Source organism: Podarcis raffonei, chromosome 1, assembly GCF_027172205.1.
Source record: "Podarcis raffonei isolate rPodRaf1 chromosome 1, rPodRaf1.pri, whole genome shotgun sequence".
Taxonomy (NCBI): Eukaryota; Metazoa; Chordata; class Lepidosauria; order Squamata; family Lacertidae; genus Podarcis; species Podarcis raffonei.
The window spans coordinates 22,049,054-22,064,700 of NC_070602.1; the positions used below are offsets into that span (position 1 = coordinate 22,049,054).

Sequence of the window (15,647 nt, forward strand, 5' to 3'; positions counted from 1 at the left end):
GAGCTCCAGAAGCCAATCACAAAAGCGGGAGGAGACGAAGGCGGGCGGAGAAGACAATGAAACGGCTCATAAGCTGTTGAGTGAAGCGCGTGCGCCGGGTAGGCGGGGCCAGAGTGGCGGTTGGAAAAGCCGCCGCCTCGGTTAGGGATTGGCTGCCTGTTTCCAGGGCGGGGGAAAGGCAGAGGGGAAGCGGAGCGATGGAGTTGCGGGCGGAATTGACGGGCCGCGACGGGCTGAAGCGGCCGCTGAGGGTCCGTTGCGAGCCGCCGGGAGAGCTGCGGGGCTTGCTCAGCGGCCTAGCTCAGCTGCGGGAACAGGTCTCCGCGCTGCTTGGCCCCCTGGTGCAGCAGGAGAGCGGCGCCGGCGACCGAGCCGGGCCTGGAGGTGAGGAGGCCCCGGACTCGGCCACGCGTTCCCGCCTTGCCCGAGAGGAGAGGAAAGAGGCTTCGTCCTGCTTCCTAGCAACCAAGTGCCCCTTTGGGTACTTGGAACTCAGCAGCAGGTGGAGCCTCCTCAGATGCCACAACAAAGCCTTTCGGTTCTTACTTTGGCTATTTTGAATTTACTGACATGTCTGTATGTTTGTATTTGTATATTTGTCCTCTGTTTTGAATGTCCGGGCACAGCCCGTTGTGGGAAAGAGGCATATAAATAAAATCAGTGAGAGGGCAATGGGTCACTCGGTTGGTTGGAGCGTGGTGCTGATAACGCCAAGGTTGCAGGTTCAGGGCCTGTAATGGGACAGCTGCATATTCCTGCCACAGGGTCCCTTCCAACTCTACAATCTATGACTTTGTGAAATCAAAAGAATAAAAATGTAGAATAGGCATAATTAGCTAATGTACATTGATTTCGCTGGGTTTACCCTGAGCTTTAACTTCAACACCATTTGAGAATTCCAATAGAGTCTACGGTGGTACCTCGGGTTAAGAACTTAATTCGTTCTGGAGGTCTGTTCTTAACCTGAAACTGTTCTTAACCTGAAGCACCACTTTAGCTAATGGGGCCTCCCACTGTCGCCGCACGATTTCTGTTCTCATCCTGAAGCAAAGTTCTTAACCCGAGGTACTATTTCTGGGTTAGCGGAGTCTATAACCTGAAACGTATGTAACCTTAAGCGTATGTAACCCGAGGTACCACTGTATACCACTTTATTATCAACATGTAATTCTGCATGTGCAGACCAGGTCTATGCTAATATACCTCTTGTATGATCTGGTGAGGACCTAAAGCATTGGACTACAGTTACCATAGTCTCCAAAAACTCTTTTATCAGTGGGGTTGATCAGAGTTGTAGTCCAATATCTGGTAGGCCACACAAGTTTCCCATCCATTGTGTACGAACACTTTGCATATACATTCATAACTCTTGAACATGCCTCTTGCAAAAGTATACTCAACTGCTAGTATCTCTTGACTTATTATACCCAGTTCAAGCAACACCAAAATAAAATAAAATTCTAAAATTTGAAAATCATAGAACTGTAGAGTTGCATGGGGCTACAAAGCTCATCTAGTCCAACCCCCTGCAATGCAGGAATCTTACACCCAATGTGGGGCTCAAACCCACAACCATGGGACTAAGTCTCATGCTCTACCAACTGAGCTACCCAGCCTCATAAAATGTTAGTTAAACTCAGCAAATGGAATGAGAAGTTAAGTGTGGGCATTCATGGGGAAATAGTTTAGCTATCTTAGCAGATTTCATATGAAATCTTTTTCTTTTAGGTGATTATGATGATGAACAGGATGATGATGATGATGATGAAGAAGAAAATCATGTCATTGCCAAAGCATGTGCTGACGGACCACCATTAAAACGAATAAAAACACAGTCCTGATGAAAACTACAAACATTTTTCTACTGAACTTGAGTTTAATCATATACACACTTTCCCTCTGGGAAAATTTCTGGGATGTTTTGTTAAAACAGTCCTGATGAAAACTGCAGGTTTTTTCCTACGGAATTTGAGTTTTGTTTTCTAGACACTTTCCTCCCGAGGAAACTTCTGGGCTACTTTTAAAACTAGAAATGCACTGTCCTTTTTATTATTTACCGTTACCACAAATCAAAAGGGAAGCTCATTTGTGGAGTATTATGTGAAATACTGAAGCAACCAAGTAAAAGACCATGTATATAAGAAAGAATGATCTCCCTTCTCTGAGGGGAAAGGGCCAGTAGTGGTATTGAAATAAATTAGAAAGAGTTGTTTATTTTCATGACTTTCTTCATAAATAAACGGAGTAGAAAGTAAGGAAGTAATAGAGGGGAAAGATTGTTAAAAGAGAAAGAAGTGAATGTAAAAGGAGCAGGCAGGAGGAATGGAAGTAATGACACTTAGGAACAGGAAACGGAAATAAGGTATGAACATGAAAGAAGAACGGGAGAAGAAATTATGAGGAAAAAATACTTTGCGATATATGGGGTGGAAAGGGGGAAAATAGAAAAGAGCCTCTTCTATTTTAAGTCACTTAGAGCAAATTCTTCCTGAAATGGGAAAGCTGAATCACAGTATTTCCAGTAGCTGCACTTAGCTTGAGAAAAGTTGAACTATAGAATTCATTTCCAGTAGGAAACTGCTGTAGCAAAGAATCTAGCAATTTCCCAAGATGGATTAGATACCAATAGAAAATGGTGTCCACAATTGCCAGCTGATTGTGCTAAACTGCCTACGTATATCCTAATCCTCTCATTGGAGTGATAAAAAAATTAAAACTTCTTAACAATTCTAGTGATGTCAAAAGTGATGCCAACTAAGATCGATCTCTGAATGCTTTCTGAAAAAGTATTCAGTGGAGGGTGAAAAGACAAGCAAGATGGTACATGTGTAATAGTCAACAGGCTTATATGACTGATTCTGTCCCTGCACCTCCATTTTGGCAGCTTTGTTTAGGAAAGTTTTTAATGTTTGATGTTTTATCGTGTTTGTTGGGAGCTGCCCAGAGGAAGCCTAGCCATATGGGCAGGGTATATATTATTATTATTATTATTATTATTATTATTATTATTATTATTATTATTTGCCACTGATGGACCTCAGTAATTGTCACCTTTTAATTGAACCTTGGGAGTAGAGAGTTTTGAGAGCCTCCTGTCTTAAGGACAACTTCTAATGTGATGTTTGTCTATGGCATTACCTAAAAATGAAAGACCATGAGAATTTTACATTTCAATAATACTTTAAGTTCTTTCTGTGGTAGATTTTTAAAAAATTAAATTAAGTATCCCTTTAAAAGAGCCTGGGGCAGAACGTAATCTATGACTAAATCAAAGACATTTAAATACGTTTCCCATGTTAATAAACAGTTGGAGACAAAGAAAATGTGCCTGGGCGTGTGCATCAAGCATTCACAATACAACGAAGTAGAATATATCATGAACTGTGTTCGTTTATATGCTGTCAAAGTGTTTACTTTCCATGACATGCATTAAAACTGCTGTCACTCAGATGCAATGCTAGCTACTGTTTCGTATTGCACAACTATGCTTCATGCCAGTCACCTTCCTCTCTGGAAGATGAGATTAAATGGTTTTGCTTCTGTTTCTATACAACACTTTAACATTATGTCTGAACCTAGGCAAAGCTATGGTTTACAGAAAGAAGCCAACTTCAACCTGGCTTATAAAATCTTGTTTCAATAAACCATAATTAAAATCAATCACAGTGCAGGGTTTGGATATAACCTTAAATTGGGGTGCCAATCATTTTGGACCAATATGCAAGTGCTGCAGGTGCCAGTCTCAAAATGGCTGCCATGGGGTCATGCTACTCCCCGCATCCTGGCCAAATTCACGCTTGTTGTGGGAAGTCAACTGTGTCCTGCCTGTCCTCATTGTGGAGAACACATAATATTGATTCCACACAGACACCATGATTTTGTTGCTATCTAGTAACAGGAAGTCTTCCCCAGTACCAAGAAAAATATCCAAGATGGACACAGAGCATGCTTGAGCATTCCCCCATCCCAAAAAGCCCCTCCACAGGTTAAGAAAGTACCTATCATTTAAGAAAAAAACCTTTCCCCCTGAAAACATATGGATCACCAGCCTGGCACCCATGGGCACTGGGTCTGTACATACATATAAACAGACAAATTATGTATAAAAGCATGTCAATTGTTTATGCTCCTTGGTAGCATAAAGGCTCTATTGAGTTGTAGCAACCAATTAGTAGACCGGTTGTCTAACAAGGCACTGGCTTGTAACCAAGAAAGTAATGATTTGGTGCAGTTGAAAAGAATTGGACTGTAATTTATAAGACTTGTGTGAATGTTCCAGCAAGAGATTTGTTTTTGCGTTGACAAGGAAAAAACGTTGGTTCAAACAGGCCAGGGGGACTTCGCTTTCCTCCTGCCTGGTTCCAGGGATGCCTGGCTAATAAGGGAATCTGTTCTGGGAGAGAATTGACCTACCATTCCAAAGTTTTTCTCACAGTTCAGATTATATAGGTTGGGTGGCTTAGTATTATTCAGAGTAGAAATAAAATAACTTCAGTGAAGAAGTGATATATAAATAGCTCAAATACTAGTCTTCAAATTCATCACAAAAGCTGTTAAGAATCTGCAATGGATGATAGAGGTAGCACTGGTCAGTGTTAATGCAAAGGTTGCTTAAATTAAAGCTGAGCTTCCAGTTGCCTTGCAGTCACATCTTGTTTCTAAGAGGCATGAGTGCTTCCATTTGGGCTATTGGGCATTTCTTATGTCTCAGTAAAGTAGCAACCAAGTTTATTAGATGCTGGGGCCTGGGTTTTCTCACCAGACTACTGTATGTTCCATAAAACAAGTTTGACTGCCATGTTCAGTAAGCCAATAAGCAAGATTAAACAGATTCAGATGGCCCACCTGACAAAACAGCACTCATTTGACACAGTCCATGTTCATGGATGGTATTACTAGCATGTAGGTGCTATAACAAAGACGGAGCAAGAACCTTTTAAAAGTTTATGCTTATGATGAACTGGCTGCTGCATATGGGAGTTGTATTTAATGGAACAATTTTTACAAGCACACTGTTATAGTGACTGCAGGCTTAATATTCTAACTGTTCTACTATTCAGAGGAGCTGATTTCATGTGAAATGTATGAAGCAGCAATATTAAAGGGCAAAGTCCACAGAAATGAAAACATTGTTCCCTTTATATCCAAATCAGGTCCACATGAAATCCAATTTAGAAAACACTTTTTTCCTTGGAAATCCTTAGCGTCACATATCGCTCTAATAAATACCAGCCAGAAAGTGCCATACATTTCTGACTGTGCAATGAGTTGCACTGCATATAAACTCTATATACTAACCTAATTTTTCCCTAAAATTGTAGAAAATGTGGGGGAAATATTGAGTTGGACAGAAATGGGGAATGTGCCTGACTAGGTCTATAAATTCAAAACCCTTCATTCTTGCTTACTTGAATGGCTACCTAGCTACACTGAACTTTAGGTACACAATTGATCCAAGCAGCCACAATGGATGCAACAGAGATATACAGTCATCCAATATTTCCCTGTTCAGCTGTAGACAGAAGAATTTGATCTGCCTGGACAGCCAAAAACAAGATTTTACTAGTGAACTGCGCATATATATATATAATGGGCGAGTAGCCAGGAAGGTTGCAAATGTCTTTCTACTAATCTGTGAGAAGTCATGAAATTAAAAAAGGCAAAGGATTTTTTCCCACTGCTTTTTTTTCCATTATGCCATTACTAGTGATTTTGTAGCAAGGAGCATGCCATGCAGAGAGAGTAGAACACTTTTATGGCAGTCATTAAATTAGTCAAGCAAATAAAGTGCTTGGACTTAGCAGGGCTAACATCTCTTGGGACTTGTTGCTAGTAACATACTCATATTTATACCAAATGAAATTAATAACCTTCTCTGGTTTGATAGAAACCAGGCCACAGGAGGATGCTAAAGTACATCATCTCAGTTGCAGTTAACTGCATTTCCCCTCAGATGCCATGCAATTAGAAGGACAACTGGTATATCTGAAGTACTTTACTAAAAGCGGGGGGGGGGGGGCGGGAGACTTAGATCATGCAGATATCTATACTCACATTGAGCAAATAATGTAGATAAAATGGCTCCTGCTGAAACATTTACATTATAAAACTACTTTCTGTATTAGCAAATACTGAGAATTTTCTACTTGGTAAATTGGTGTTGGTTTCTGGGTTTATTACTGTGGTTTGGATGTTGGTTTTAATGTTTGATGGCTGTTTTATTGGATAGAGCAATGTACATAATAGAATGAACATTGAATTACTATGTTTTAATTGCTGAGCGCTGCTGGGAGGAAAATGCAGTGAGTGCCATAATTTCCTAACACATGAACAGCAACTAATTGTCAGTTCACATGCATTTTAAAGCAAAACTGAGAGCGGCTCTGTCTCTTTCCCCTCTCACACACAGCCTTCATATTTGACATATAGCACATGTTGCATTTTTGTTCCCATATATGGAAAATTAGTTTCTGAAGAACTGGCCTAACAACTTACACTGAACTGGAAGTCAAAAAAACAATAAATGAACAAAGGGCTCATTTTCTTTTAGTCATGTGTGTGAACGAAGCCCTGTTTTATTGAGTGCAACATTATTTAAGGAAAAAGCACAATATCTTAAATGCAAGTTTATGATCATTCCAAACTTTACACATTATAACAAAGGAAAAGTCTGTTTTCACTGATCCTCCTCCTGAGGGAAGCTTGAAGATAAAAGGGGGGTGCACAGTGAAATAAGGTTTCAAATAGGTTTTCTCCACAAAAACTTCAGGAGTGTAGAAATTCTGCATTATAAGGCAAATATGAAGAATGTCATCCTCGAGTCTCAAAGAAAGCTCAGTTATTCCACCAAATAGAATGCACCTATACTCAAAGTCAACTTATTCAAAAAATAGGTTGATGCTCTATTCAGTAGTTAACGTGGAGAAAAAGAATTTCACATTCCATTTGTATGTTCAATTGATGCAGCCAAGATCCTTCAGGTTATCTAAAAGTGTTCATCAGGAAACGCAGATGGGTTTAAGTGTCAATCAGTTGCAATCTGCTAATTTGGTTGGAGGCCTTCGCAAATGTTTGGTGACGATTGCAAACGACAGCCAGGCAAATCGGAATAATACAGTAGCCCACTGTTTTGGGATCAGCTCTTGTACAGGAATAAAGGAACAGGAACATTTGTAAATAAGGGATCAAGAAGATAATAGTCCACAGCCAAAAGGGTACGGACAGCAGCCGTGTTTTTAAGGAGTGCATCCAGGTGGTTTCTTCTCTCAGTTTTTCAGGAGGTTGCTGGATGTGCTCCAGTGCTAGTCTGTTGTAAGTCTCATTGATTTCAAAGACATAGTAAAATGCTGCCGCACTTGCTATTAAGTATAATCCCACACCAATCCATCCCATCCTCTGACGGAAGTTCATCATTCTCCATGCTCTGAACCTTAAAAAAAGGAAAAAGATAATCAAAGCACTTAAAGAAATATCAGCTTGTCATGTTACAGGATACGATTTTCTAAGTGTAGCTGAAGTGTTACTGGGCAAATGCTGTTTCTGCTCCCCCCCCCAAAAAAAATCTCCCAGTAGATGTCAGTAGGAAATGTAATGTGCAAAATGCTAAAGACAGGGTGTTAAATTTTCAGCAGAAGTGAAAGAGATGATGAGATGGTTGGTTTTGAAGACTGATCCCAAGTGGATGTAAGCTGCAATCTTCAAAGATTTATTCTACAGTGCAGCCAATTTAATTTTACTTATTAATCAGGTTTTTATCCCGCCATGTTAGGCTACATTATTCCCCACAATTCCAGTTTAATCAAGGGGGCTGGGTGCGCGAGATGGTAAGTGGGTGGTGGCCCCCTCCCTCAATAGATAAAGCCAGGGTTTAGAGGAGAGAGGTTAGGGAGGGTAATGTGGCAGAGAAGCAAAGCAGCAAGCTGGAAAGCCAGAGAGGCAGAGCAATGGTTGGCTTCTGTTCAAAACCAGGGCTGCAGCTATGGGAGAAGAAAGACCCTCCTGGGGTGCTGATGCTGCATACACCTCCACTGTAGGCTCAGGCTGTGTATATGTGTACATAGACCACATATCATAAAGACAACACAGTCTCCACTGTGCCTCATTTCCGAAAGGAAACACAAACCCCAGGTAAGTGCCTGAAAACGATGGAATCTTGCACCACTCAGAGATTGGGGTGGCATGCAAAAATATGAAGCACTGTTGGCATTGGCCAGCAGTGGTTCTCCAGGATTTCAGGAAGAAACTTCTCCAAGCCCTACCTAGAAATGCTGGAACTGAACCTGGAACCGACTGCAGACAGCCCAGCCCAGACAATTAACACAAGTGGGGAGGAGCTAGGAGAGATGTGAAAACCAAGGAGGAAAGCCATGCCCCCACCCCACTCCCATTTCCCCCCATTTTTCCTCTGGGCCTTCACACCTCTGGGAACTTGGAGCCTAAACTTATGCATCTTGTTCTGATGGAGCAGGGAGGATAATACCATGTACGAGAGTTGTGCTCCCTTTTGAAGAGTACCATAGACACAGCAGCTGTATTCCTTAACTGTCACTTTATGAGAGTTGCATAAATCTCAAAGTTGTATAAATATCACTTATGAGATTTAAAACGGGCTTACATGGCTTTCAGTAAACATCTGCAGTCAAGAGCATGCACCCCTCCAAAAAAATCCATGTACATCAGGGATGGGGAACCACATGCCCCTTAGGGCCTTATTATCTGGCCCCTGGAAGTCTCCCTAGGTCACATATACACTCTGTATTCCTAAGCCACACCCTCCTCAAGTGTTTGGCATGGTTGGAATGTGTCTTCCTACTGCTTCTTGTTTCTCTGGATAGAGGAGGGGCGTGTGTGCAAGGACAAAGAAACTGGCTTACCACTCAAGAGTTCAGATTTACATTTTTTTGCTCTGCTCACTTTTACTTTTGGCTTTGCCCGCCACTGGCATGTGGCCCTTGAAAGGTTGCCCAGAAGGAAATGTGGTCCTTGGGCTGCAAAAGTTTCCCTGACACTGATGGACATGCTTACAAGTGAATGAAGAAGATCTCCAGTTGTTTTTGGACTACAATTCCTGTCATCCCTGACCACTGGCCCTGCTGGCATTAATACACTAACAACTTCATCAACAGTTTTTTAAATTCAGGGCAATACTTGTTCCTATCCAGCCAACATGGCTCCATGGAGTCCCTCAGGGCAAATCTTTCATCACTTCATTGAATCATTGCAATCAAAAAAACCACAGCAACTCTATCTTTGTAGCATGCGGTTCTCACCAGTCTTTCCACGCCCATGTGCCTGACCCCATATTGTGGCTGCTCGCATGTAGAAGAAACAGACTACTGGGTTAGTGCTTTGAACCTTAATGGTTTTAGGCTGGTAGTTACCCAGAAAAATCTGTTTTGTTGGCTAAGTACAGTACTGTTAAGAAGGAAGTTTAAAACTGTTCTCCATTCTGCTGTGTGCTTCCTCTTGCTTTCTGATTCTCAAAATACCACACTAGACTTCCAAGTTTATCCAGTCATCTGCAAAAATGACAGACCACTGAAGCTTGATGCCTGTGATAAGAACAGTCTACCAATTACCTCCTTCCCCAAGAAGAACAAGTTGCAACTTTTCCTTTCTCATTTTTGACTGAAAGAGGAACAAGTAGCAGGGAGACATCCTGGCTGGTCCCTAAGCCTGCAACAAAAGCAGGATTTATTGTAGCTAGAAGATATCCCTTGTGCAAGGTTATCTCATTTAATTTCATCTTCTGACCTAGACACAAAGAACTGGACTGCATCAGACAAGAAAAGCAAAATGCCCACTGTAACATGTGCTTGAAATAGTCACTGGTTGAGGGGGCAGAGAAGGAAAGAGGAAGGGGAAACCATCCATTATGATCAGTTGTTTGATGACTGGAAGTTTCTTCTGACCTTTCTTGGGCGTGAGGGGGGAATGACACGCCTGTCTGAGAAGCAGGGAAACTATTTGTGTAAAGTCCCAATTTGGACATGTGGTGGTATTCAACTTATTTTTACTCACTGAAATCAATTGACCCAACTTAGTGGTGTTCATTAATTCCAGTGAATCTACCTGGGGTAAAACTTAGTTGAATACCACCCAGAAAGAGCCATGAGCTTTGCTAAAACTGAAGCACACTTGGCATCCAGTCTGCTGAATTTTTATTACACTTAAAACTTCTATGCCTTTGAGGCCAACACCTTTCTCAAAGCGGTTTACATGAAGTGAAACCATGATCATAATAAAACACAATTAGAAAACACAAACATGGAAGATAACAGTCCACAACACAGAACCGCATCTAAGGAAATGCAGCAAAAAACCTGCAGGTATACAAAGGTACTCATCGACCAATGGAAGGGGACAAAAAGGGGGGCTGGCTGAACCTCCAGAGCAGGCAAGACATTCCATAATGTAGCTGGGGACACAAAAATATTAACACACACACACCACAGAAAATTATTAGAACTTAACTCCCTACCTGTCAAGCACATTATAAGGGGGAAATATTTAATACATCATAAAATAACTTGTTGATTAAAACAAGAATAGCAAAACAATAATATTTGTCAACTAACATGAATAACAAAAACTCCCTAAGTCTCCATCCAAAATGAAACTACTGTAAATCCAAAATGAAACTACAGTGGTACCTCAGGTTAAGTACTTAATTCGTTCCGGAGGTCCGTTCTTAACCTGAAACTGTTCTTAACCTGAAGCACCACTTTAGCTAATGGGGCCTCCCACTGTCGCCGCACGATTTCTGTTCCCATCCTGAAGCAAAGTTCTTAACCCGAGGTACTATTTCTGGGTTAGTGGAGTCTATAACCTGGAACGTATGTAACCTGAAGCGTATGTAACCCGAGGTACCACTGTACTGTAAACTCTGTAGTGCAGCTCACTTCTTGCTCTTCAGTATAATGGCAATCCTGAAACAAGATTAGCAGCTTTGTTGCCAGTCCTGTTTACGAACGATTCAGTTTACGAACTCTGCAAAACCTGAAGTAGTGTCCCGGTTTGCAAACTTTACCTCAGAATGGAATCCAAATAGTGGAAGGGCACTGGCGGCGGGAGGCCTCATTAGGGAAAGTGCATCTCGGTTTAAGAATGGTTTCAGTTTAACTCCAGAACGGATTAAGTTCGTAAACTGAGGTACCACTGTATTTGTAAATGTGCATATCACAAAGGCCCCATAGATCTTCAGTGCTCCATCTTATCGAAGGGAAACTAAAGTCCAGGGGCAGAGTTATACAGTTATGACCACTCAGGAAAGTAGAGAACATTACGTAACAGAGTTTTTCAACTTATCTGTACTTGAAATAAAGAATTATCTTTTAACAATTGTAAGCTGCAGAACTTGTTTTACCAATAATCTACACCACCTCTCCCCTCTCACCACAAAAGTGACATACAACTGCCAGCTAATAATCATGTGACTGTCATTATCATTCACTGCTGCCTGATCATGAGATCTACAAGCACATTTTAGTCAGAAAAATAATATGTAGAACCAACCTTCCCCTCAATCACTGGCCATCCCCAAATTTTTAGGAATAAGCAACAGGATTGAGCAACTACCAACACGCTAAAGGTTGCCTGTTGCCTACAGTATAAAGTCAATTCATATATTTGAGAATTCCCTGCCAGATTTTTGTAAATGTCAAAACCGAAAGTCTTTTTAGAACCTTGTTTTTCAAACCATGACCACAATGAACTTGGAGCCACGAATATGCAGCCAGCTTTTTGCGACTGAATGTTTTTTGAACTCGTCCTTTTTAAAGAGTTAAAGATAGTGTATGGGCAATAATCAAAGCAGACCTGGTAGCATTTTGGAAGATATGTTTTAATTGTTTTAGTTCTGGATTTCTTGGGAGGGCAGATCTATCAACGGCTATTAGCAACAATAGCTGTGACGCCACTATAGACAGAGGCAGTATATGAATGCTAAATGGAATTGGTGGGGGAGGGGCGACCAAGACAGCAGATCCACCACCACCCCTTGTTTTGAGCTCCCAAAGACATCTAGCCAGCAACTTTTGGAAATGGAATGTTGGGCAAGATTAATCTTAGCATGACTAACAGCTCAATTCCTATCTTCCCATGTGTCTATTTATTTAGACCTACAACAAGCTGCTGCGAAAGGATCTCATTACCAAAGTGGACACTGTTAACACAAGATGATCCAGTGAAAGTTCACTTTGGCCATCCTTGCTCTGCAGTCACCAGCCCAGGACACAACACATTACGAAACCTGTCCATCAGGCCTCTTTCAGTGATGCTTGCATAGCTGCAAAGACCATTTACAATTTTGCAAAAAATGTTGTTTCAAGGGCAATTCTGAAGCACAACTAATTAAAGAAATATACTGGGAACTCAGGCACTCTGATAAGTTGCAATGCAGGTCATGCCAGTTTTATCCGCGCAGCAATTCTAGGCATACAATACATCTTTCAGTTGCAAAGGTTGCTATAGGAATGAAAAACAATTTTAAAAGGCAGCACTTCAGATAGGTCACAATGAGAAATTCATTTATGTGCATGATTCTATTTAGTGCAACCTGTGGCAACTTGTTTATCACAGTGTGGAAATTGTATACTGCAGCAGCCGAATTTGGAAACTCAACTTAGCCACACTGACTAGAGCTGAAGTGAGGAGGATTCAGTCCTTGCATGGTACACTTTTCTTTCTCTACTAGAAACTTTGTCTTGCTAGTATTGTTATTATTAATCTCTTTCCATGCATGTCCCAAGATAATGTACAAAAGGTAACAAAACAGTTACAGAACAGTTGCAAAAGTAACAGATGAGTTCTAAAAAATACATAAGGACACCTATGGCTGAGACCTATCCATTCAGCTGTGTTCCACTGAAGTGTTTTTGAGTACATACTCAGGATCACTCATCAGTCAAGGTGTGACAAATCTATTAAGTGATCTGAACTATGCACTCATCCTTATGATTGTAAGTACTTTGCTGGATCAGACCCAAGAACCCTAACAACCATGAGCAGCAGGAAGTTGACTGAAAATTGGCCAGCTGTCTGTAAGTGGAAAATTGTCTTCTCCCCACTTCTGTACTGGGGGAAAGGGTCAGTGTCAGCCCTGCAACTACTGGAACATTTACAGCATCATAAATACATAGCATTATCTTACAATTTGAGCCATTTCCAATGGAAAGCAAATGCTTAGGAGGCAACACACTGCTCATTTCACTAGCACAACACAAAGCAAACATGTTAGGCCGGCACTGCAGGGACTTTACAGGATATCTATCCCTTGAGCAGTTTGTTAGGATGCTCACCTTTTTAACAAACTCCTGCCGCAATTGGGTTCGCCTACAGATCATTTTGTCTCCAAAAGTGGACTAATGAGAATATTGTTCAACAAGTTATAACACTGGTATCATCAACAACACAAGAAGTCAAATGAATTTTAGAATGCAGAAAAGAAAGGCAAGAAGAAACATAATGACATTCTTAATTATCCTGGTTTTACTTTCATTGTTCTGCAGCTGACACTACCCTAACCAATACCATCTATTCATGATAGAATCAGTTATGGGTCCTTGGCGGTCCTTTACTTTTATTACACGTGCATCTGCATTCTTTCAATAAAGCAAAAAGCCTCACGTAATAGACAAAAGTAAGAGACTGAGCAGTCTATGCTAAAAAGTTTGATTTTCACCTTGCCCACTGACACTAGTACAATAAAACGCATCACTTTACCAATATTATGTGCCCCCTCTGCCCATCAAGTCAACAGCAACTGCATTTTGTAATAGTGCCATAGCAGCCACATTCTTCAACGTACCTATTTTGAAGTAGCCTTTCCATATGAACGCTCACTGAAGAAGAAAAGACTAATACTTATCTAAAGAGCTAGAGCTAGATTTGATATAGTAGCATCTTTGCCTTATCTGTAAGACAGCTTCTCAAGTCTGTCAAACTTTTTTTCAGTTTAACCCAATCAAATGATTCTACTTCCTAAAGTGAGATAGTAACCTACCCTCACTTTCCTCAATGTAACCTAACTGCCTAAAATTATTCATATCCCACACCCATTTCTACTGCACAGAAAGCTCATGGGTAGATTATCACTCATTCGATACCCGAATTACAATAGGTCTTTTTAAAATTTAAAAATCACTAACCACAAACACAATGCAACCCAAGCATTAAGAGGAGGAACGGTCTGCATGTCACTATTCCTTCCTCAACCCTAGAGAGTTACTTCTCCCAATTTTGCCTTCCTCAAAAGGCTGACAGCACCTCATGCCCATACTTCCTTCTATGCCTTTCCCAAGGGCTCCCTTCCTCTTCCCCATAACTCCTCAAAACTTAAATCTGGCCTAAAACCCAGCACGGATATGGACTGAGATATAAATAAGAGTGCCTCTGGGCACGTACAATGCAACCTTTTGGATGTTTTGATTTTTTAGCTGCTTGTGCGTTCACTACCCTGGGCTCCTGTCGGAGAGAGGCAGGATGGGAATTTAATTACTCAAGCAAAACTGCTTCTAATCAGAGGTCGTCCTCGACCCCCCCAATTTGCAATGGGGGCAAAAAGCTTCCAATAGGGAACTTCAAGGCAAATGTAAACAAAGTGGCCTCTTTCTCTCTCAGGGATGGGATTCTTGTTAGGAAGTAGGGGCATGTTTTGTTGTGGGGGAAAACAGTACCTCAGATTTGTATTGATTTTTGTTCACGGGGGGGGGGACATGTGCCCCCCTTGGCTACGCCCATGCTCTCAGACTGAATTCGAGACAGGGCCGCGCTCCGTCTTCCTCGTCAGGCTGAACACAGAATCGTAGAATAGGAAGGGGATCCCCGGGGTCATCTAGCTCAACCTCCTGGCAATGTCCTTTTGCCCAACGTGGGGCTCGAACCCGCGAGCCTGAGGTTCGGAGCCTCCCGCTCTACGGACCGAGCTGCCCTGCCAGCGGCTGCGAGCGTGTCCCTGAGCCGGTGCAAAGCGCGCCGGGGAGGGAGCAGCCTAGAGTCCGGGCCCCTCTCCGGCGCTCCCCGCCTCAGCCTCCCTCGCCCTTACCTTCCTCCGCCGGAAAACACGGGAACGAACAGCCAGGAGGAGAGAGCGCGGGCGGCCCGACCCTCCTCACCCCGCCGCCTCTCCTGTCGAGCCGCTCGCAGAGCCCACCCCTTCCGCCGCCCTTCCAGGGCCCGCCTCCTCCGAGCTCTGCTTCCGGTGCCGCGCGACATGGCTGCAGTCACGTGAGGAGAGTCGAATTGCCTTAGCCGACGATTCCCGCTTTTACGGGCTGCGGAGGCGCCGCCAAAGGGGCGCGGCTCCTTTGGTCTGCGCACCGTGTCTTCCGGGATGTTTTCGACACCCTTGCCCCCCTCAGGTGTGTTTGCTTCGTATTGCAGAGGCGGCAGCTGCTGGGAGGCAATGGAAAACAAATCCAGGCGCTTTGAAGATGCCGCCTCGGGGTCCCCCCCCCCGCCCTTTTGTCAACCACCCAAGGGGAAAGTCTGGAAAGAGTGGGGTGAGGGGAAATAATTTGTATTTTTGTTTTGTTCTTAGCATTCCCCCCTCCCATAGCAATTAAGGCTGCTGCAGGCAAAGAGCAGGACCGTAAAATGTCTTAATTCTCCCATTCTCCCATCCCAGGAATGGAAAAGGGGTAAAGAGT

The 15,647-nt window shown here is 42.5% G+C and overlaps 2 protein-coding genes across 4 annotated transcripts; one reads left to right on the forward strand and one right to left on the reverse strand.

The window, feature by feature from the left end:
• The first annotated feature begins 44 nt into the window (after nucleotides 1–44).
• On the forward strand, nucleotides 45–2,220 carry GON7 (GON7 subunit of KEOPS complex). Of its 3 annotated transcripts, none has more exons than XM_053376360.1 (2): nucleotides 45–538; nucleotides 1,729–1,834. In XM_053376360.1, exons 1-2 carry the CDS (start codon nucleotides 198–200, stop codon nucleotides 1,730–1,732), a joined length of 345 nt encoding a protein of 114 aa, XP_053232335.1. In that variant the 5' UTR covers nucleotides 45–197; the 3' UTR covers nucleotides 1,733–1,834. The 3 variants fall into 3 exon arrangements, with proteins under 3 accessions (XP_053232335.1, XP_053232345.1, XP_053232355.1); XM_053376370.1 differs by having other exon boundaries at nucleotides 52–502; XM_053376380.1 differs by having other exon boundaries at nucleotides 77–384; nucleotides 1,729–2,220.
• Nucleotides 2,221–6,557: 4,337 nt separating this feature from the next.
• LYSET (lysosomal enzyme trafficking factor) lies at nucleotides 6,558–15,228 on the reverse strand. Its single transcript, XM_053376392.1, has 2 exons — nucleotides 15,044–15,228; nucleotides 6,558–7,429 (listed from the first exon to the last, which is right to left on the reverse strand). The coding sequence occupies exons 1-2, from the start codon at nucleotides 15,211–15,213 to the stop codon at nucleotides 7,018–7,020; spliced, it is 582 nt and encodes a 193-aa protein (XP_053232367.1). The 5' UTR covers nucleotides 15,214–15,228; the 3' UTR covers nucleotides 6,558–7,017.
• Between the last annotated feature and the right edge of the window lie 419 nt (nucleotides 15,229–15,647).